The sequence below is a fragment of the Culex quinquefasciatus genome, chromosome 1 (assembly GCF_015732765.1).
Source record: "Culex quinquefasciatus strain JHB chromosome 1, VPISU_Cqui_1.0_pri_paternal, whole genome shotgun sequence".
NCBI lineage: Eukaryota > Metazoa > Arthropoda > Insecta > Diptera > Culicidae > Culex > Culex quinquefasciatus.
The window spans coordinates 109433783-109453658 of record NC_051861.1 but is presented as its reverse complement, the minus strand read 5'-3'; the positions used below and the strand labels follow the sequence as shown (position 1 = coordinate 109453658).

General features: G+C 38.8%; 2 protein-coding genes across 3 annotated transcripts in view; one reads left to right on the top strand and one right to left on the bottom strand.

The window, feature by feature from the left end:
- LOC6054008 (lachesin) overlaps positions 1-19876 on the bottom strand; it is a 223424-nt gene that overhangs the window by 55695 nt on the left and 147853 nt on the right. For both annotated transcript variants that reach the window (XM_038266948.1, XM_038266949.1), the window contains exons 3-4: positions 19129-19238; positions 10926-11111 (exon numbers count right to left, since the gene is read on the bottom strand). In XM_038266948.1, the coding sequence (XP_038122876.1) occupies positions 10926-11111; positions 19129-19238 (296 nt within the window). The remainder of the gene's footprint in view (positions 1-10925; positions 11112-19128; positions 19239-19876) is intronic.
- On the top strand, positions 406-2537 carry LOC6051483 (scoloptoxin SSD14). Its single transcript, XM_001867884.2, has 3 exons — positions 406-603; positions 666-1898; positions 1952-2537. The coding sequence occupies exons 1-3, from the start codon at positions 599-601 to the stop codon at positions 2457-2459; spliced, it is 1746 nt and encodes a 581-aa protein (XP_001867919.2). The 5' UTR covers positions 406-598; the 3' UTR covers positions 2460-2537.

The following is a 19876-nucleotide window of genomic DNA, read 5'->3' as shown; positions in this document are numbered from 1 at the left end:
ATCTGCTGCTGCTGCAAATCGGCTCAGACAGGCTTTGCCCCCGCCCACAAGTCACGCATCAGAGTTGATTGGATTGAGGTTATGGGTTTGGGGAGGTCGCGGACATTTTTTAAACCTCTGTCTTTATGTCGTAATGATTCCGCGGAATTTTTCGGTTATGCAAAAGGGTAAAGCGATTAATGGTTGTTCGAACTGTTTGAAGCGGGTCTGGTTTCGAGAACTTCAACTCAACATAATTGATTTTAATGCACTTCCAGCTGTTTGCTCAAGCTTAAGCTCCACAAACACAGCGTAGTACAAGCACCGTCCAGCTTATCAATGAATTCTCCCGCGCTCTCTTTTACGACCTAATTGTCCGTAATGAACTCAACGCGCTCTCAATGAACTCCGGTCGGCTCCTTTCACTTCGTAGTCCCAGCAATCTCCGCGAGTACACAAAACTCAAAGTCGCGATACCGCGAGATAATACACAGCCCAAGTGGCTCGAGTTAGTAGCAGCGAGTAGCTGCTAGTGGGTGGTTTGTTTACTTGTTTGTATCCGCGTTGTTCAACTTCAAGCGGTTGCTACTCCGGAGACCGGATTAAGGTGTGATCAAACATGCTGTAAGTACTGCGAGCAATTTCAAGAGTCAACAAAAGAGTCAACAAGATCTGGTTTCTGGCAGGCGCTTCGAGTGCAACCATCGGAACCTGCTGCTGCTGACGGTGGCCGCGCTGTTTGGGCTCGGGGCCATGACGGTCGGCGTGGTCTTTGTTCTGCACGAGCACGAGTTGGACGAGTTTGGGGTCAGGTCTACGAAGCCGCAGGGCGCGGTGGCGTCCAACGCGTACGAGTGTGCCCCCGTTGGGGCGGGCATTCTGAGGGAGGGTGGATCGGCGGCGGACGCAGCCATAGCTATGATGATCTGCGAGGAGGTCGCGTGTCCGGAGAGTGCTGGGATTGGGGGTGGGTTTCTGGCGACGATCTACGACCGGGAGAAGGGGACCGTTGAGGTGTTGGACGCCCGGGAGGTTGCGGCGAACGGGGCGCGGGAAGATATGTTCGTGGGGAATGGGGAGGCCGCGGTGCACGGAGGGTTGGCCATTGCGACGCCCGGGGCGTTGAAGGGGTACTGGGTGATGCACCAACGGTACGGGAAGTTGCCGTGGAAGAGACTGATCGAGCCTTCGATTGACCTTTGCTATAGGGGACACATCGTGAATCCGTACATGGCGGATGCCATGCTGGAAATACGGGAGGAGATCCTGAACACAACTTCATTGAGGGAGATTTTTGTAGATCCGGAGACCGGGGACATCTTCAAGGAGGGGGACATCATCAAGCGACCGGATTTCGCCAGGACCTTGGAGGTGATCGCCGTAGAGGGAGCCGATGCTTTGTACTCCAAAAATGGAAGTCTTCTTCCAATCTTGCTGAAAGACCTAAAGGCGTTTGGAAGTATCATCACGGAGCAGGACTTTCTGAGTTACGAACCCCGCTGGCTACCTCCGGTCTCAACCGTACTCCGCAACGGTAACGCCGTGTACAGCGCCGCCCTCCCGGGCGGTGGCACCATCCTGCTGCACATGCTGAACGTCCTGGATGGGTACGACGATCTGGACCCGAGCGAACCCCTCACCTGGCACCGGGTCATCGAGACGTTCAAACATGCGTACGGAGTCCGTACCCGACTGGGCGATCCCCCCTTCGTTCCAGGAATCGAGGAAATGATCCGTAATCTCACCAGTAAAGACTACGCGGACTACATCCGGGCCAAGATCGACGACAACCGGACGTACACCAGTTACGAGTTTTACGGGGCGGACTTCGCCAACCCGGAAGATCTGGGCACGGCTCACGTTTCGGCGCTGGCGCCGAATGGCGACGCCGTGGCGGCCACCGGAACCATCAACGACTAGTAAGTACCTTCCAGTTGAATCCCAACCCAAACCTAACCTGACTCTCTTCTAGTTTCGGCGCCCAGCTGCGCTCCCCCAGCACCGGCATCATCCCGAACGGAGAAATGGACGACTTCTCAACGCCGGGCGTCATCAACATCTACGGCGTGCCGGCATCGCCGGCCAACTTCATCGCGCCCAAGAAGCGCCCCCTCTCCTCCATGTCGCCGGCGATCGTCATCGACGGGGCCGGAGACGTCCGGTTGATTGCCGGCGGAGCTGGCGGAACCCGGATCACCACCGCAACGCTGCAGCTCATCCTGCGGCACGCGTTCTTCGGGGAAGATCTCCGGGCGGCTATGGGTGGGCCCCGGGTTCATCACCAGCTGGCACCGATGTGGATCGAGTACGAGGCTGCGGTGGATCCGACCATTGTTGAGCAGTTGAAGGCGCGGGGTCACGCAGTGAAGAAGGTGCGACGGGTTGCAACGGAGACTGCGGTCGCTAGGGAGCTGGACGGGAGGGTTAGCGCTGCGTTCGATCCGAGGAGACCCGGGAGTGCGGAGGTTGTGGAGGGGTGAGTGGAGCAGTATTGATGGAGGTCAGTCATATTGTAGATCTTAAATCAAATAAAATCTCAAAGTGTCATTACCGCAAACTATTCTAGCAGTACGTAACAAATTTCGAAAGAACGCAACACATTCTTGCAAACTTATCTAAGAGTACGCAGCCAAATCTAGTTCTGGAAGAACAAAGAAATTGGACCAATGTCAAATTGTAAACAAAGATTGTTTCATGCTCATTCCTAATGTAAACATCAACTAACGTGAGCAGGAAATACTGTATCTCTGGCTGTCAATCTCTTCGGTATCAATATTGTTTCATCGGTTAATTAATTTCTGGAGTTTTATTTTGAAAAGTTCCAATAAACCAAATTTCCAGTTTTTGCTTTTTGGGTGTTTTTAGAACCGCATTGAGTCAGGGGTATTAAAAAACACCAAAAAAGCAAAAACTGAAAATTTGGTTTATTGGACCTTTAAAAAAAAAACTAACTTAATCCACCTATGTGGTTGGAGCCTTCCTCACAACAATGGCTGTACACAAGTTTCATCTATTTTTTAGATCCGGCTTCCAAAAAATACATCGATATCACTTAAGTGGCCATATCTCGAGACAGGGTTGCCAGATCTTCAATGTTTTAGACTCGTTGGAAAGGTATTTTGATAACCTAACCAACAATGGGTCGGATGATGGACCCGGACATAGTTTACATACATTTAAGTGAGATCCGGCTTCAAAAAAGTATATCAATATCACTTAAGTGGCCATATCTCGAGACAGGGTTGCCAGATCTTCAATGCTTTAGACTCATTGGAAAGGTATTTTGATAACCTAACCAACAATGGGTCGGATGATGGACCCGGACATAGTTTACATACATTTAAGTGAGATCCGGCTTCAAAAAAGTACATCAATATCACTTAAGTGGCCATATCTCGAGACAGGGTTGCCAGATCTTCAATGTTTTTGACTCGTTGGAAAGGTCTTTTGATAATCTAACCAACGATGAGTCGGATGATGGACCCGGACATAGTTTACATACATTTAAGTGAGATCCGGCTTCAAAAAAGTATATCAATATCACTTAAGTGGCCATATCTCGAGACAGGGTTGCCAGATCTTCAATGTTTTAGACTCGTTGGAAAGGTCTTTTGATAATCTAACCAACGATGGGTCGGATGATGGACCCGGACATAGTTTACATACATTTAAGTGAGATCCGGCTTCAAAAAAGTATATCAATATCACTTAAGTGGCCATATCTCGAGACAGGGTTGCCAGATCTTCAATGCTTTAGACTCATTGGAAAGGTATTTTGATAACCTAACCAACAATGGGTCGGATGATGGACCCGGACATAGTTTACATACATTTAAGTGAGATCCGGCTTCAAAAAAGTACATCAATATCACTTAAGTGGCCATATCTCGAGACAGGGTTGCCAGATCTTCAATGTTTTAGACTCGTTGGAAAGGTCTTTTGATAATCTAACCAACGATGGGTCGGATGATGGACCCGGACATAGTTTACATACATTTAAGTGAGATCCGGCTTCAAAAGTATATCAATATCACTTAAGTGGCCATATCTCGAGACAGGGTTGTCAGATCTTCAATGTTTTTGACTCGTTGGAAAGGTCTTTTGATAATCTAACCAACGATGAGTCGGATGATGGACCCGGACATAGTTTACATACATTTAAGTGAGATCCGGCTTCAAAAAAGTATATCAATATCACTTAAGTGGCCATATCTCGAGACAGGGTTGCCAGATCTTCAATGTTTTAGACTCGTTGGAAAGGTCTTTTGATAATCTAACCAACGATGGGTCGGATGATGGACCCGGACATAGTTTACATACATTTAAGTGAGATCCGGCTTCCAAAAAGTATATCAATATCACTTAAGTGGCCATATCTCGAGACAGGGTTGTCAGATCTTCAATGTTTTTGACTCGTTGGAAAGGTCTTTTGATAATCTAACCAACGATGAGTCGGATGATGGACCCGGACATAGTTTACATACATTTAAGTGAGATCCGGCTTCAAAAAAGTATATCATTATCACTTAAAGGCTAGTATGCAGATCGGAAGGAAAGGGGTCAAGAAACAGCTTTACGATCAGCAGAACAAAGAAGAGGGAACGTTTTCTTGGGGCTTTTCTTCACCCTCTCTGACTTGCTAGCGCTGCCGCTGCTTCCCATTTGAAATTTTTCTTGACCGGTTTCTTCCGAAGTGCATACCTAACATAAGTGGCCATATCTCGAGACAGGGTTGCCAGATCTTCAATGTTTTAGACTCATTGGAAAGGTATTTTGATAACCTAACCAACAATGGGTCGGATGATGGACCCGGACATAGTTTACATACATTTAAGTGAGATCCGGCATCAAAAAAGTACATCAATATTACTTAAGGGGCCATATCTCGAGACAGGGTTGCCAGATCTCCAATGTTTTAGACTCGTTGGAAAGGTATTTTGATAAACTAACCAACAATGGGTCGGATGATATACCCGGACATAGTTTACATACATTTAAGTGAGATCCGGCTTCCAAAAAGTACATCGATATCACTTAAGTTACCATATCTCGAGACAGGGTTGCCAGATCTTCAATGTTTTAGACTCGTTGGAAAGGTCTTTTGGGAGCGTTCTTTTATTACGTAACGCGAAAAATCGGACTTTTAGACCCCCTCCCCCCCCCTCGTAACAAAATTTCCATACAAATTTTAAAAATTTTGTATGGAGCGTAACACGGCCTCCGACCCCCTCCCCTACTGCGTTACGTAATAAAAGAACGCTCCCTTTGATAATCTAATCAACGATGGGTCGGATGATGGACCCGGACATAGTTTACATACATTTAAGTGAGATCGGGCTTCAAAAAAGTATATCAATATCACTTAAGTGGCCATATCTCGAGACAGGGTTGCCAGATCTTCAATGTTTTAGACTCGTTGGAAAGGTCTTTTGATAACCTAACCAACGATGGGTCGGATGATGGATTCGGACATAGTTTACATACAGTTAAGTGAGATCCAAATATATGTGAAAACACATTTTTATACATAACTTTTGAACTACTTATCGAAACTTCAATCTGTATAAAACTCGATCTATGGGACCCTAAACCAAGTCGTATGCAACAAGTTCGGGTCAAATCGGTTCAGCCAGTGCCGAGAAACATGAGCTAGTTTGTTGGTCACATACATACACACACACATACACACACACATACACACAGACATTTGTTCAGTTTTCGATTCTGAGTCGATATGTATACATGAAGGTGGGTCTACGACGTTTTTATACGAAGTTCATTTTTAGAGCAGGATTATAGCCTTACCTCAGTGAGGAAGGCAAAACTCCAGATTTGTCACTGCCTTATTCGCTCTATGATTTGATACCTCCCGCTCACGACGGTCCCTTCATATCGACACAGAGAGAGAGAGAGTTCAAATTGCTTTGCTACAGTACGCAACTAAATCTGACAGAACGGAACGTACGCAACTCATTCTAGCAGTATGCGACTAAATATCAGAGTTGTGAAGTCGGAGTTAGGGGTTCCATTTTTTAGGGACTTGTCTTCGAAGACAGAGTCGAAAAAATGGGAAATCGGAATCAGTTGGATTTGGAGTCTCCAAATTTCCAGAAGCCGAAGTAGGAGTTGGTTATTTTGAAACCCAATTTTGAAGGAATTGGAGTCAGGGTTGAAGTAAAAGTCTGAATTGGATTGCCAGTGGAGTCAAGTGTTTTCTAGAGCTGGAGTCGGAGTTTGCTGTTGGAGTTGAAGTAGGAGTTGAAATAAGTGGAGGCACGTTTCATTTATAGAACTGAAGTCAAATGCACCAAATCTTCAGAAGCTAGAGTCGGATTCGTTAAATCTTCAGAGTTTCTGAATTTTCAGTTGTCGGAGTCGAGTCGTCTTTTTCAAATCAATTTAAATGGGTCGTATTTTTTGAAAAAGTTTGTGAGGACGTTGCGGTTGGAGTCAAAGTAAGGTAAGGAGGCCGAATTTAGAGTAAGAGTTTCCGTAGAGCCGTAGTCAGAGCCAGCTGTTGTTTAACATTTTTGCATGGGAAATGTTGTTTGAATCGGAGTCAGAGTCGGGGTTAAAATCAGTTGAGCCAAGTATTTTGATAGAGCTGGAGCAGAAGTCGCAAAATCTTCAGAAGCTAAATAGGAGTTGTTCGATTTTAAGATTCTGAAGTCTCTTTATTTTGAGTTGTCGGAGTTGGAGTCGGATTTAAAAAAAAAAATGTATGGGAGTTATTTTAAGATTCGGAGTAAGAGTCAGTGGGTCAGATGTTGTCAAAGAGCTGAAGTTTGGAGTCGCCAAATTTAGCCTCAATTTTGAGCTGTCAAAGTAGAACCAATTTACTGTTCGACAAAAGTAGAGAATATTGTCATCGATCATTAATTTTTTCTGTTTTTTTTTTGCTAGAATGAAAAATGTGTGGCTTTCTAGTTGAAGGAGTTGAAGTCAAGAAATATTAAAATTGTTGAAGGCGAGATCTTTTATATTTATGCATCGAAGTTGTTTATGTAGTTGATGCAGTTGTATCCATCCAGAAGCTGTCTTTATTGTTTGATTACGTTTGAAAACCTGGTTTAGTGAAAATCTTCTTGATTTGTTGGATCAGCGTCGCTATAATTAGCGATGTTTTTTCGTTGGACCACGAAGAGCTGCAGGATACCAAAATCAGCCAGGAATTTATCTGCGACATCGCAGAATGACACTAATGTGATTATAAAACAGTTCATTTTCCAGCAATCGGACCGCGCACTGGACTCACAATCCAGTGGTCGCCGGTTCGAATCCCGAGGCGGACGCAAATAAATTCTTAGTGTAAATATAGGTTTTCGGTGCCCTCTCCCCGTGCCATACCTTCACATTTAGGAGACCCGGGAGGCGGAGTCTTGTCGCAAAAAGAACGATACACGCCTGTGGATCCGTTGACGAAACCGCAAGGTTTAAGAGGGCCACATAATAAGGTGTTACGTCGATTCCGTTTTTTTCCGTCATTTCCCAGCAAAAAAAGTCATGTGCTTGTGCTTCAACAGCCTCCTACTTTGTAGATGTAAACAAAGTGGGATCATTCGAAAATCACGTTACGCATTCGCTAAATTTTCAGATGTCAGAATCGGATTCAGACGAAATTTGATTTGTTGTCGAAATATTGTACGATCAGTTCCTAGCTGGACTCGGTCGCTGGAAACGACCGGCGACTCAACGACCGACGAAATAGGCGGCGGGCCAGATGCGGGCATAAAAATATCAAAATCTCTTCCCCCCTCACTTCGTCTCACCATCCAGCTGCAGCTTTGTTGACAAACAAACGGAGCACGCGGTCGCATGATGGCGGCATCGAGCCAGAATTAGGGGTGATCATGTGATTAACATGAAAGTTTTTTCAAGAAAAATAATATTTTTTCGACCAAATTAAAAAATTGCGAGCATGTTCAAACAACTATTCCTGATGTCGGAGAAGTGATAAAAAAACAAATTTTTAATCCATATTTTTTCTACAAATTGATTTTTTTCACTCCAACTGGGAACCCCTAGGTTTATCCACGACCGTTTCCAATGACCGTGAGAAGATGCCAGAAAATCCAGGTACGAGCTAAATCCACAATAGGAAACAGATGTTTTTTCAGAGCTGGAGTTGGAGTCGCTAAATCTTCAGAGGCCAGATTCAAATCCCTAAATTTCAGAAAGCCGGAGTTGAGGTCGTCTGTTTTGAACCAATTTGAGTTGGAGTTAGAGTAGAAGTCGGAGTCGGAGTTTGGAATCAGTTTTTTTTATAAGGCTGGAGTAAAAATCACCAAATTTTACGAAATAGAATTGAAATCGGTTTTGCTAATTCTCCAAATGCCGAAGTCAGAGTCGCTAAATCTGCGGATGTCAAACTCCGTCTCGGTCACATAAAAAATAACAAAATAAAATATTATTGAGGAAGGTTGTTGAAGTAGGAGTCGGAGTCGGAGTTGGAATCAGTTAAGACAGATGATTTTGTATAATTGAAGTCTCTACAAATCTTAAAAGGACGGAGTCGGAGTTTTAATTCTTCAGAAGCCGGAGTGTGAGTCGACTATCTTATAACAAATTTGTTTGGGAGTTGTTGTTGGAGTCAGTTGAATCTGATTTTGTTGTTCTTTAAAGCTAAAGTCCAAGTTACCCGAAATCGGAGTCGGAGTGACCAGTTTCCGGAGTCTTAGGCCTTTAAATTTTCAGATGTCGGAGTTGGAGTCGACTTTTCTAAGTCAAATTGGATGAAAATCGCTATTGAAGTTTGAGTCAGGGGAATCGGTGTTACCAAATTTGTATAGGAATTGTTTTTAGAGTTGGAGAGTCGGTTGAACTAGGTGTTTATAGAGCTGGGGTCCGAGTCGCCCGGTTATCAGAAGCCAGAGTTGGAGTCTTCAGTTTCCAGAGTTGGGTTTTCAAATCTTCAGATATCGAAGTAGGAGTAGGAGTTACCTAAACCATCATAAGCCAATGTCGGAGTCTTTATATCTTCAGTTTTCGGAGTCGATTTTTTTTAATTTTCTGGTGTCGGAGTTGAATTTTAAGGTCAATGTGTATGAAAATCGTTGTTGGATTTAGTGCAGTTAGTGCAGTCAGGTGTTTTTTCTGAGTTGGAATTGGAGTTGTCAAATCTTCAATAGCAAGAGTAAGAGTCGTTGTTTTCCGGATTCCGGAGTCAATTCTAAATCTGACACTAAACCTTCAAAAGTCAGAGTCAGAGACGCTTTCAAAGTTTCTGCACTCTGCCGCCCTACTTAGCAACAATACTGTAACAACTCCAGCAGAATGATACTAACCCAAGTAACATTTTTTTCCAGGAGTTCTACAAGAGCTCTTCAAGATAGCTACAGCATAGCAGTTTGGACCGCGGTAGGATAAAACTCTCTTCAAGTACTCTTCCAAACTCCTGAAGAAGTTTTGAAGAGAATTTTATCCTATCGCGGTCCAAACTGCTATGCTGTAGCTATCTTGAAGAGCTCTTGTAGAACTCCTGGAAAAAAATGTTACTTGGGAATTACAAGATTATGCAAAAAATTCTAGCGGTATGCAGCCAGAACTAGCAGTATGAAATCATATCTAAAAACAACTCCCTCTAGCTTATCTAGCGTTGGAGTACACAGTCGAATCTAGTGAGACGTCTTAAGTATTCATCAAATTCTAGCAGAACGCAACCAAATTTATGATTACGCGTCCAAATCAAAGTACGCAACTCATTCTAAAATGTTGTGACTTTTTTGGGCAGTACTCTACGTATAAGAACATAAACAAGTCTTACAGTATGATAACGAGTACAATATTACGCAGCCATTTATCTAGAAATTTGCAATGAATTCTGAGCAGAAATCAGTTTATATAACTTTAGTGAGATGTCAAAGTATTAGACAAACTCTTGCAGAACGCAACCAAATCTAGGATTACGCGTCTAAATCAACGTGCGCAACTCATTCTAACAGCTTGTGATTTATTTTGACAGTACTACAAATATATTAGAATGTCAACAAATATTTCAGCCATTTCTGGCAGCATGCAACCAATTCTGGAAATACTCAAACACTAGCACGCTACTTTTTTGAGCAGTATTAGATTTATTTTCAAACTTTATTTTAACAGTACGAAAATTATTAGAACGAAACCTTTTCTTACAATCAAATATGTAACCGTTTTGAACAGTACGCAGCCAATTCTAGCAATACACTGCTAAAGCAAGCTAAGTATTCCTTATTTTGTTAGTTTTGATAGGGTTGATGTAATTGTTGAGTTTTTAGTACAGAGTGAAAACAAGTTCAAAAGCACGCAACCAACTATAGAAGTTTGCAACCAATTATTGAAGTATGCAGTCAGAAAAAAAACATATTCTCCGTGTTGATTTCTTTTGATAGAGTTAATGTAATTGTTGAGTTTATAGTACAGTATGATAACAAATACAAGAGCACGCAACCAACTATAGAAGTATGCAACCAGTACATGCAGTACGCAGCCTATATTAATCAAAAATGATCCTAAAATAATTTTAAAAGATCAAATTTAATCGTTGAGTACAGTACGATAACAATTCACGCAACCAATTCTAGCAGTACGCAGCCAAAACTACACTGAAATAAAAATAAAGTACCCAATTCCTAAATTCTAGGAATTTTGGCTCCTTTCCTTATTTAGTTATTGGGTGTTTTGGATTACTTAATAAGAAAAGGAGCCAAAATTCCTTGAATTAAGGAATTTGGTACTTTTTTTTATTTCAGTGTAGCAACTTATTCCTAATTCGTTTTTTTTTTTGCGTGAAAAATCATAGAGTCAATATAAACGCTCAGATTTCTCTTCAAAAAGTGTTTAAAACTTGCCAAATTACCCCTTGCACATGATTTCAACAGTTTGCTCCCCATTTTCAACCCTTTCCCACACCGAAAAAAAAAAAATCGGAAAACATCTGAAAAATATGACAAAAAAAAAGTCGAACTCACCTGACTCTTCATCGGGTCGGTGTTGAGCTGGCACATGTACCCGCCCCGGTCGTCCTCGGTGACCTGCTTGATGTGCAGGTTCCAGGTGTTCTGGTCCGCGTGCGACACCGACACCCGCGGGTTGTGCGTGATGACGTTCTCGTGGATCGCCTGGATGGCTTTGGTGTCCGCCTTCACCCAGCCCACCTGGTTTTTTTTAGTTTGAGGGGTTAAATCCGGTCGGTCGGAAGGGATATTTTTCAATAATATTATGAGAGAATGTCAAAATGTGTGGCGCGCGGGGCGGATTTGTTGGTCGAGTGTTGTGGGATCGTTTGAATACCGGTTTTATGGGATTGTTATTGGAGTCGGAAGTGAGGTTATGTTTGTTCCCGGCGGGAGGGTCGTCGTGCAGATTGTTATCATTTTTTTTGGGGATGGTTGCGAGAAAGTGATAATGAGGTTCATCCCGATTTCGGGAATGCGAGTTGGAGTGTGTGCAAATGAGTCGAGAGTCGAGATTTTCCCGGGGATTGTAGCCCGAAGGACGGAGGTCAGAATAAACATTTGTTCGTATTGTGTTTGGAGTTGGGGTTGGGGGTTTTGGTCCCGAGAAATGATAGTTTTGTGTGGTTTCGCAAGTGGTCCCCCGAGGTAGGGTCGTCGTCCAGGGTTCAGATTCAGGCCAGGTCGTTGTCATTACAAGGCGGTTGAACGAGGTTGTTGTTGTTTTTCCGTTTTGTGGCGAAAAGTGGCATGTTTAGAGAGGAGAAAAGAACAGGAGAAAATAAACACTTTATTAGCTTAATTGGGTGAGGGTTTAGTAGCATTTCGTAGAGGGTAGTAAAATGGTTAATATATTGTTGCGAAATGGGTCTTCCTGTTTGTATAACATGTAATCTTGAAAATGATGGCAATATTTAAGCTAGTCAAAAGGTACTCTCGAGATTGTATGCTTTCTTGGGATGTTGCTCTACAATTAGCTGCATAATTTCAGATATTTAATTCCACTTCTATTATTGTATCAAATTCTTTTTTAATCATTTTTATTCAATTTAAGGACCCCCGATGCAGATTGATAGACAAATGTTTGGATGTTTTTTCGTTTTGTATTTGTAGTTCTTTCAATTTTTTAACACTGTAATCCTAAATTTTTCTTCGAATACTTTTATTTTTCTCGTGTTCAGGATGTCATTTTGAGCAACTTTTTCTCTACGGTTTTTTTTACTATGATTTTCAGTGTGCAAATATTTTGTGTGTAGTTATGATTTGCAAGAGTGGAGAATTTGGTGCAAAGTGTGCAATATTGGCCTCGAACTTGTTTGACTACCAAGCCGGTCGTTTTGAAGGTCAAGCTACTATCAAGGTATGTAGATTAGATAAAATAAGGCGAGAATTCACAGCTGTCAAAATAGTTAGCACGAAACCCGGATTTTATATGGAGATTTTCAGACAAGTGAAAATTTGACCATTTTCCGGGCAAATTTCACGGGATTTTTTACTGTGGGGTTATTGAGCACGTCAAACTGAACCGAAAATCGCGTTTAGTTGAAATTACTTAAAAAAAAAATGTGTTTCAAAGGCGTATTTCGGTTCAGTTTGGCATGCTAAACAACCCCACTGAAAAAAATCCGGTGAAATTTGCCCGGAATATGGTCAAATTTTAACTTTTCTGAAAATCTCCATATAAAATCCGGGTTTTGTGCTAACTAACTATTTGACAGCTTGAAAACCTGCCTGCCTTTTCCTTACTAATCTACATAGCTTGAGCTTCTATACAAATTTGACAGCTGTCCACACAAAAATGGTGTCTAAATATTTTAAAATCTGTATTTTGAGAACGGATTTTTCTGATGAAATTCAGGAAAAGTGGTTGGTCTTTAAAAAAAACCCACGGTAGGCACTGAAGTAGAGAAACCGGAAAAGTCTGAAATTCGCCAAAATCCGCCGAGAATGGGCATATTTCCCTTTCCCTGTATTCTTTTTTTTTCTCAAAAAAAAAAATGCATTCGAATCATCTTGAGCTTGTAATTAGATATTAGAAGGGTAATATCCAAAGGTTCATTTCAATTTTTAAATATACTTGGGAATGAACGACTGTTTGAGACATTGAAAATCCGGATAGCCCTCAGGAATCCCCTAAAATGTTTTATGAAAATATGTAAAAAATGTGGAATATGCTTCAATGAATCAATAAGATCGGAAAACATAACTTTCACATAAAATCCAAACGTTTTTTGTTTTAAATGAAAATGCATGAATTTCTTTGAACTGTTCCTCTCTAGGTTAAAGTCACGTTTGAGCAATTCTCTACGAAATCGGTCTTTTTTCTTCAATTTTAATTTTTGTATTTTTTAATCCGGCTGAAACTTTTTTGGTGCCTTCGGTATGCCCAATGAAGCCATTTTGCATCATTAGTTTGTCCATATAATTTTCCATACAAATTCGGCAGCTGTCCATACAAAATGATGTATGAAAATTCAAAATCTGTATCTTTTGAAGGAATTTTTGATCGATTTGGTGTCTTCGGCAAAGTTGTAGGTATGGATACGGACTACACTGGAAAAATAATACGGTAAAAAAATTTGGTGATTTTTTTATTTAACTTTTTATCACTAAAACTTGATTTACAAAAAAACACTATTTTTAATTTTTTTTATTTTTTGATATGTTTTAGAAGACATAAAATGCCAACTTTTCAGAAATTTCCAGGTTGTGCAAAAAATCACTGACCGAGTTATGAATTTTTTAATCAATACTGATTTTTTCAAAAAATCGAAATTTTGGTCGTAAAAATTTTTCAACTTCATTTTTCGATGTAAAATCAAATTTGCAATCAAAAAGTACTTTACTAAAATTTTGATAAAGTGCACCGTTTTCAAGTTATAGCCATATTTAAGTGACTTTTTTGAAAATAGTCGCAGTTTTTCATTTTTTTAAATTAGTGCACATGTTTGCCCAGTTTTGAAAAAAATATTTTTGAAAAGCTGAGAAAATTCTCTATATTTTGCTTATTCGGACTATGTTGATACGACCTTTAGTTGCTGAGATATTGCAATGCAAAGGTTTAAAAACAGGAAAATTGATGTTTTCTGTTTCACCCAAACAACCCACCATTTTCTATCGTCAATATCTCAGCAACTAATGGTCCGATTTTCAATGTTAATATATGAAACAATTGTGAAATTTTCCGATCTTTTCGAAAAATATTTTTGGAATTTTCAAATCAAGACAAACATTTTAAAAGGGCGTAATATTGAATGTTTGGCCTTTGTGAAATGTTAGTCTTGATTTGAAAATTCCAAAATATTTTTTCGAAGAGATCGGAAAATTTCACAAATGTTTCATATATTAACATTGAAAATCGGACCATTAGTTGCTGAGATATTGACGATAGAAAATGGTGGGTTGTTTGGGTGAAACTTAGAAAACATCAATTTTCCTGTTTTTAAACCTTTGCATTGCAATATCTCAGCAACTAAAGGTCGTATCAACAAAGTCCAAATAAGCAAAATATAGAGAATTTTCTCAGCTTTTCAAAATATTTTTTCAAAACTGGGCAAACATGTGCACTAATTTAAAAATGAAAACTGCGACTATTTTCAAAAAGTCACTTAAATATGGCTATAACTTGAAAACGGTGCACTTTATCAAAATTTCAGTAAAGTACTTTTTGATTGCAAATTTGATTTTACATCGAAAATGAAGTTGAAAATTTTACGACCAAAATTTCGATTTTTGAAAAATCAGTATTGATTAAAAATTCATAACTCGGTCAGTGATTTTTGCACAACCTGAAATTTCTGAAAAGTTGGCATTTTATGCCTTCAAAAAAATAAAAAAATTAAAAATAGTGTTTTTTTGTAAATCAAGTTTTAGTGATAAAAAGTTAAATAAAAAAATCACCAAATTTTTTTTACCGTGTATTATTTTTTTCCAGTGTAGTCCGTATCCATACCTACAACTTTGCCGAAGACACCAAATCGATCAAAAAATTCCTTCAAAAGATACAGATTTTTGAATTTTCATACATTTTTGTATGGACAGCTGCCGAAATTGTATGGAAAATTATATGGACAAACTAATGATGCAAAATGGCTTCTTTGGGCATACCGAAGGCACCAAAAAAGTTTCAGTCGGATTAAAAAATACAAAAAAAATCGAATGACCGAAATCCTAGAGAACTGCTCGTTTATAAAATAAACAACAACTTTGAACTGTTAAGAATATAAAAAAATATACTTAATTGTAAAACTGACAAAATTCAAGAAATTTATTTTAAGACTGTTATAAAAATTACTTAATGAAATGTTTTTAAAAACATGCATAAAATTATAAGAAAAGCATTGCTTCTGATAAAACTGGAACAAATTTAACAAATTTCTTGTCTAAAGCGATTTTAGATTTAAAATCAAATTACATTAAGTCATTTTAACCCTCTAACGCCCATGGTTACTCCAGAGCACCACTAATTTTTGTCTTTTAATTTATATACACTCAACCCCCGGTGGTTGGTCACTTTTTCGTTTGACACTTTTTTAGTTTGTACCCCATTGGTTGGTCAAAGTCAAACTAAAAAGTGACGAACTGTCACTTTTTACACGGCGCTCACGCACACTATCAAAACATACGTTTGGTAGTGAGTGTGAACTCCGTGTAAAAGGGGTGTCAAACTAAAAAGTGATCCCGTTCGTTTGACAACAGTTGGTGTCAAACCATCGGGGTTTGAGTGTAGAATGTTAACTTATTACCATTAAAATTTCATCCAATTTGGTAATTGGCAAACAAGTAATGGTGAAAAACGTAAAAAATCTCGATTTTTCTCTGGGCGGGAAGGGGTTAATTTTTTGACTATTAATTTTCCAGTTAAAAACGAGGAATGTTGCCATTTAAAAAATGAGCATTGAAATTTTATGTGATTTTTCTTTAGGGCTGATTGTTCAAGTTTTCTCTTGGAATCAAAATATGAGTTGCTATTTTTTTTAATTGTCTTGTCTTTTTTCGAGTTTTTTATAGAAATTGTGTTCAACTTTTGAAAAGTTTATTTTTATTGTTATTTGCGTGACAAATGATTTTTTTTTCTAAAAAGCAATTCCATGTCAAATAGGGAATCGGTTGTTCCCGATCCTCTCCGATTTCAATGAAACTTTGTAGACATGTTATTCCTACGCCAATGTAAGCCATTTTTGTGTACATGGAGCCAGTTTCACTCGGTAATGACATTTGAGAAGGGCGCAAGTGTTTCAAATATGTTTGTAATTCGGAATTTGAATATTTCTGCATCTCGAAGCCGTTGCATCGTATCAAAAAATGGTCAAAGACAAGCTTGTAGGAAATTTGACGGGCATTCCGAAAAAATACACTGAAAGAAAAAAACACTCAACTTTATAGACAATCTTATGGGAAATTGGACGAGCTTTCCGGGAAAAATATTTACGAGACTGAAAAATCAAGTCTGTCATATAAAAATTGTCAAAAACCATCAAAAAACCATTTTTTTTCAACAATTTTATTTTTAAAACCGCTGTTACTTCACAAGGATTGGTCTTAGGACAATGGTCAATATGGAGACTTTTGTGTAAAATTGTCTGGAGAATCGACTCTCGTATTCGGTTTTTGAAAATTTTGATGTTTAGAGCACTTAAAAAAAAAACAGTTTCAGTAAATGATTTTTGAATTTTTTTATGAGTTGCTCCATCCTGCATTTTTCGTGAGTTTTTTTTGTAGCATCTTAGAATATTTTCACAAAAATTTTGAACGAATAAAACTCGTGGGCTCACCTTCAAATTTGACTTTTTAACTTAAAAATAAACAAATCTCATAAAAGTGGAGTGTTTTTTTCTTTCAGTGTATTTTTTTCGGAAAGTCCGTTAAATTTCCTACAAGTTTGTCTTTGACCACTTTTTGATACGATGCAACGGCTTTGAGATACAGTAAATTTTAAATTGCAAAATACAAAAATATTTAAATGCCTTACGCCCTTCTTAAACGATATTTTCGAGTACTAATGGCTCCATATACACCAAAATGGCTTAAATAGGCCTAGGATAACATGTCTACAAAGTTTCATAGAAATCGGAGAGGGTCGTCGATTTAAGTGGTACCCTGTTAATGTTTAAGAGACCATTTAAAAACAACATAATAATTAGCGCAAAAACGTTTTTTTATTTTAAATACATTCCTTTGATTCAAAAAATCAAAACAGACAGATCTTTTCAGCTATGACTTAGCATGGTTAAAACATATTTGGCAGTGTTGCCATTTTTATTGAAAAATCCTAATTCCAACACTTTGGGAAAAAATAAAAAATTAAAAAGTACATATCACTCAAGTGGCCATACCTTGAGACAGGGTTGCCAGATCATCAATGTATTGGACTCGTTGGAAAGGTCTTTTGATAACCTAACCAACGATGGGTCGGATGATGGATCCGGACATAGTTTATATACATTTAAGTGAGATCCGGATATATGTGAAAACACATTTTTATACATAACTTTTGAACTTCTTTTCGAAACTTTAATCTGTAAAAAACTCGATCTATGGGACCCTGAACCAAGTCGAATGCAACAGGTTCGGGTCAAATCGGATCAGCCAGTGCCGAGAAACATGAGCTAATTTGTTGGTCACATACATACACACACACATACACACAGACATTTGTTCAGTTTTCGATTCTGAGTCGATATGAAGGTGGGTCTACGACGTTTTTATACAAAGTTCATTTTTAGAGCAGGTTTATAGCCTTACCTCAGAGAGGAAGGTACAACGAACGAAAGAAAAATTCACTTCAGTTTTAGTTGCTAAGTCGGATTATAAATCAAAAAGTACTTCAAAGTAATTTTGATGAAGTGTACCGTTTTCTAGGTAAAAGTACCTGATGTTATCGAGTTATTTTGAAAATGTTGATTCGTTGTTTTTGATAGTGTTGAACAAACTTTAAGTCTGCAAATATTTTTTCAAAAAGTTCAGAAAATTTTCTATCAGGTCATCACTAGAATTGTACTCATCTTTTAAATGCTGATATCCCACTTTTGATCCGTTTTTCAATTTCAAATGAGCTTATGTAATAATTCTGGCCTTTCCGATAAAAATATTTACAGATTTGAAAATAGTTTGAGATGTAAAACTAGGCCCTTTGAATATGTTAGTTTTGGGGTTTAAATTTTGATAATATTTTTATCGGAAGGACCACAAAAAAAAGGAAAATTGGGAATTATTTTGGGTAATAACAAAAATTAACTCATTTTTGGCTCTACTTCAGCAACAAGATGTCCAATCTTAAAGCTTCTCAGACATTTTTAAATTTTCTGTATTTTTTCAAAAATAAAAATTTTAGGCATGAGCACTTTGGAAAATGATGAAACCGTACAGCACTTTTTGATTTTAAATTCAATTTTGCATCTAAAAATAAAGTAAAATTAGTTTTGACAGATTTCTTTATGTAAAAAAATTGTTGCACTGCAATATATTGTTCGTCCTTGTATTTATATTTTGATCCTTTAAAAAATAAAAAAACACAACTGATATCATGTTTCAATTATTTTAAGGTAACTTTTGCACCAATATTTTTTACATTCATCTTGACATTTTAAAATATGTTAGCAATAGCTTTTAGATGAAAGATTAAATAAAAACAATACTTTACAATTCTTTTAGAAAGTTTAATTTAAAAGTCCCTTAAAATTCACACAACACCAGTCATACATTGTCAAACTCAACATTGTAGCACCCCTTTAATCACCAATCAATACCGTGTGGTACGCCAAGAAATCTGAACCTCCGTCGAAGTGAAGTGGCCCTGCTGCGCGGCCATCGTTGACCTGTCTGACGCTGCAGAGTCTGTCTATCCGGCCGGCCGGCCAGCAGGGAGCTCATTCTATTCCCATCACAGTCCCGTCGTCGACCCAGATTTGCTGGCCCAGGTCAGATCGGACGCATCCTCACGTACTACCCTGGAGATCAGATTAGACAGTGTGTGACTTTTTGGGAAAATTGTGTTTATGAAATCGAATAGGGAAAAAACTGGTTTGAAAATTTCACGAAATTGTTGAAAAGTTGATTAAAAATAATTCAAATATTTTTTAATATTTTTTAAAGAAAATAATTTAAAAATTTGACCAAATTGCACGACAACATTGCAAATTCATCAACTCTCTGTGGTTTGCAGTCCTGTCTGTCTACAGCAAATCCCGAGGCTCAAACCTTGGCATGACTCTCTTACCCGGTAGCCGCCCAAATGCCGTACGTGACAGGTGAACGTCGCGTCCCGTCCGATGGCGACCGAGATGTTGATGATTGGCTCGGCGAAATCCGGCTGGAATGTTGACACGTCTGCGAGGAAAATTGAAGAAACGGAGAACAATTATTAGTCTAATTAGTGTGGGACGGGATTTTGAGTTTCATATGAACAGGTGAGTCTGGCAATTTTGTCGAATGATCAATGGATTGTGCAAGATTGGTGACAGTTTTGGAGGATTGATTGTTTTCAAATTGAAAATTTTGAAGTGTTTTTTTTTACAATTTGACAAAAAATCTAATAAGAAAGATAGGTTTTACATTGTTATGCAATCGAAACTAGAAAATCATTAGTTGATTTGAAATATTCATAGTCATTGTTTTTTTAAATTCCTTACCAAGATATCTAAAAGTTATGGCTCAGTCTAAGAAGCAAGTTTCTTGGCCTGTAAAAGTGCCAACAAGGAGCAACGTGTTAGCCTGTCTGTACTTTTTAAACGTTTTTTCTGTTTTATTTTTCTTTCCAACACAGTAAAAATAAATTAAATAAATTAATTCATTTCTAAATTTTGTTGTATAATTCCTTTATTATAAAATCTGTAATTAAAGAAATATGCAAATGTTTTTACATTTTTTACAGTTATTCATGAAAAAGGAGCATGCTTCTCACACTTTCTTTTCCTATCTCCAAGAACACATTTGCTGCCACATTAGCAGAGCAACACTGCAAGTGG

Excerpts from the sequence above, each read along its gene's own strand:
- LOC6051483 (XM_001867884.2), top strand. Across the intron at positions 1,899-1,951 it reads ACCGGAACCATCAACGACTA|TTTCGGCGCCCAGCTGCGCT; the intron begins GTAAGTACCTTC and ends ACTCTCTTCTAG.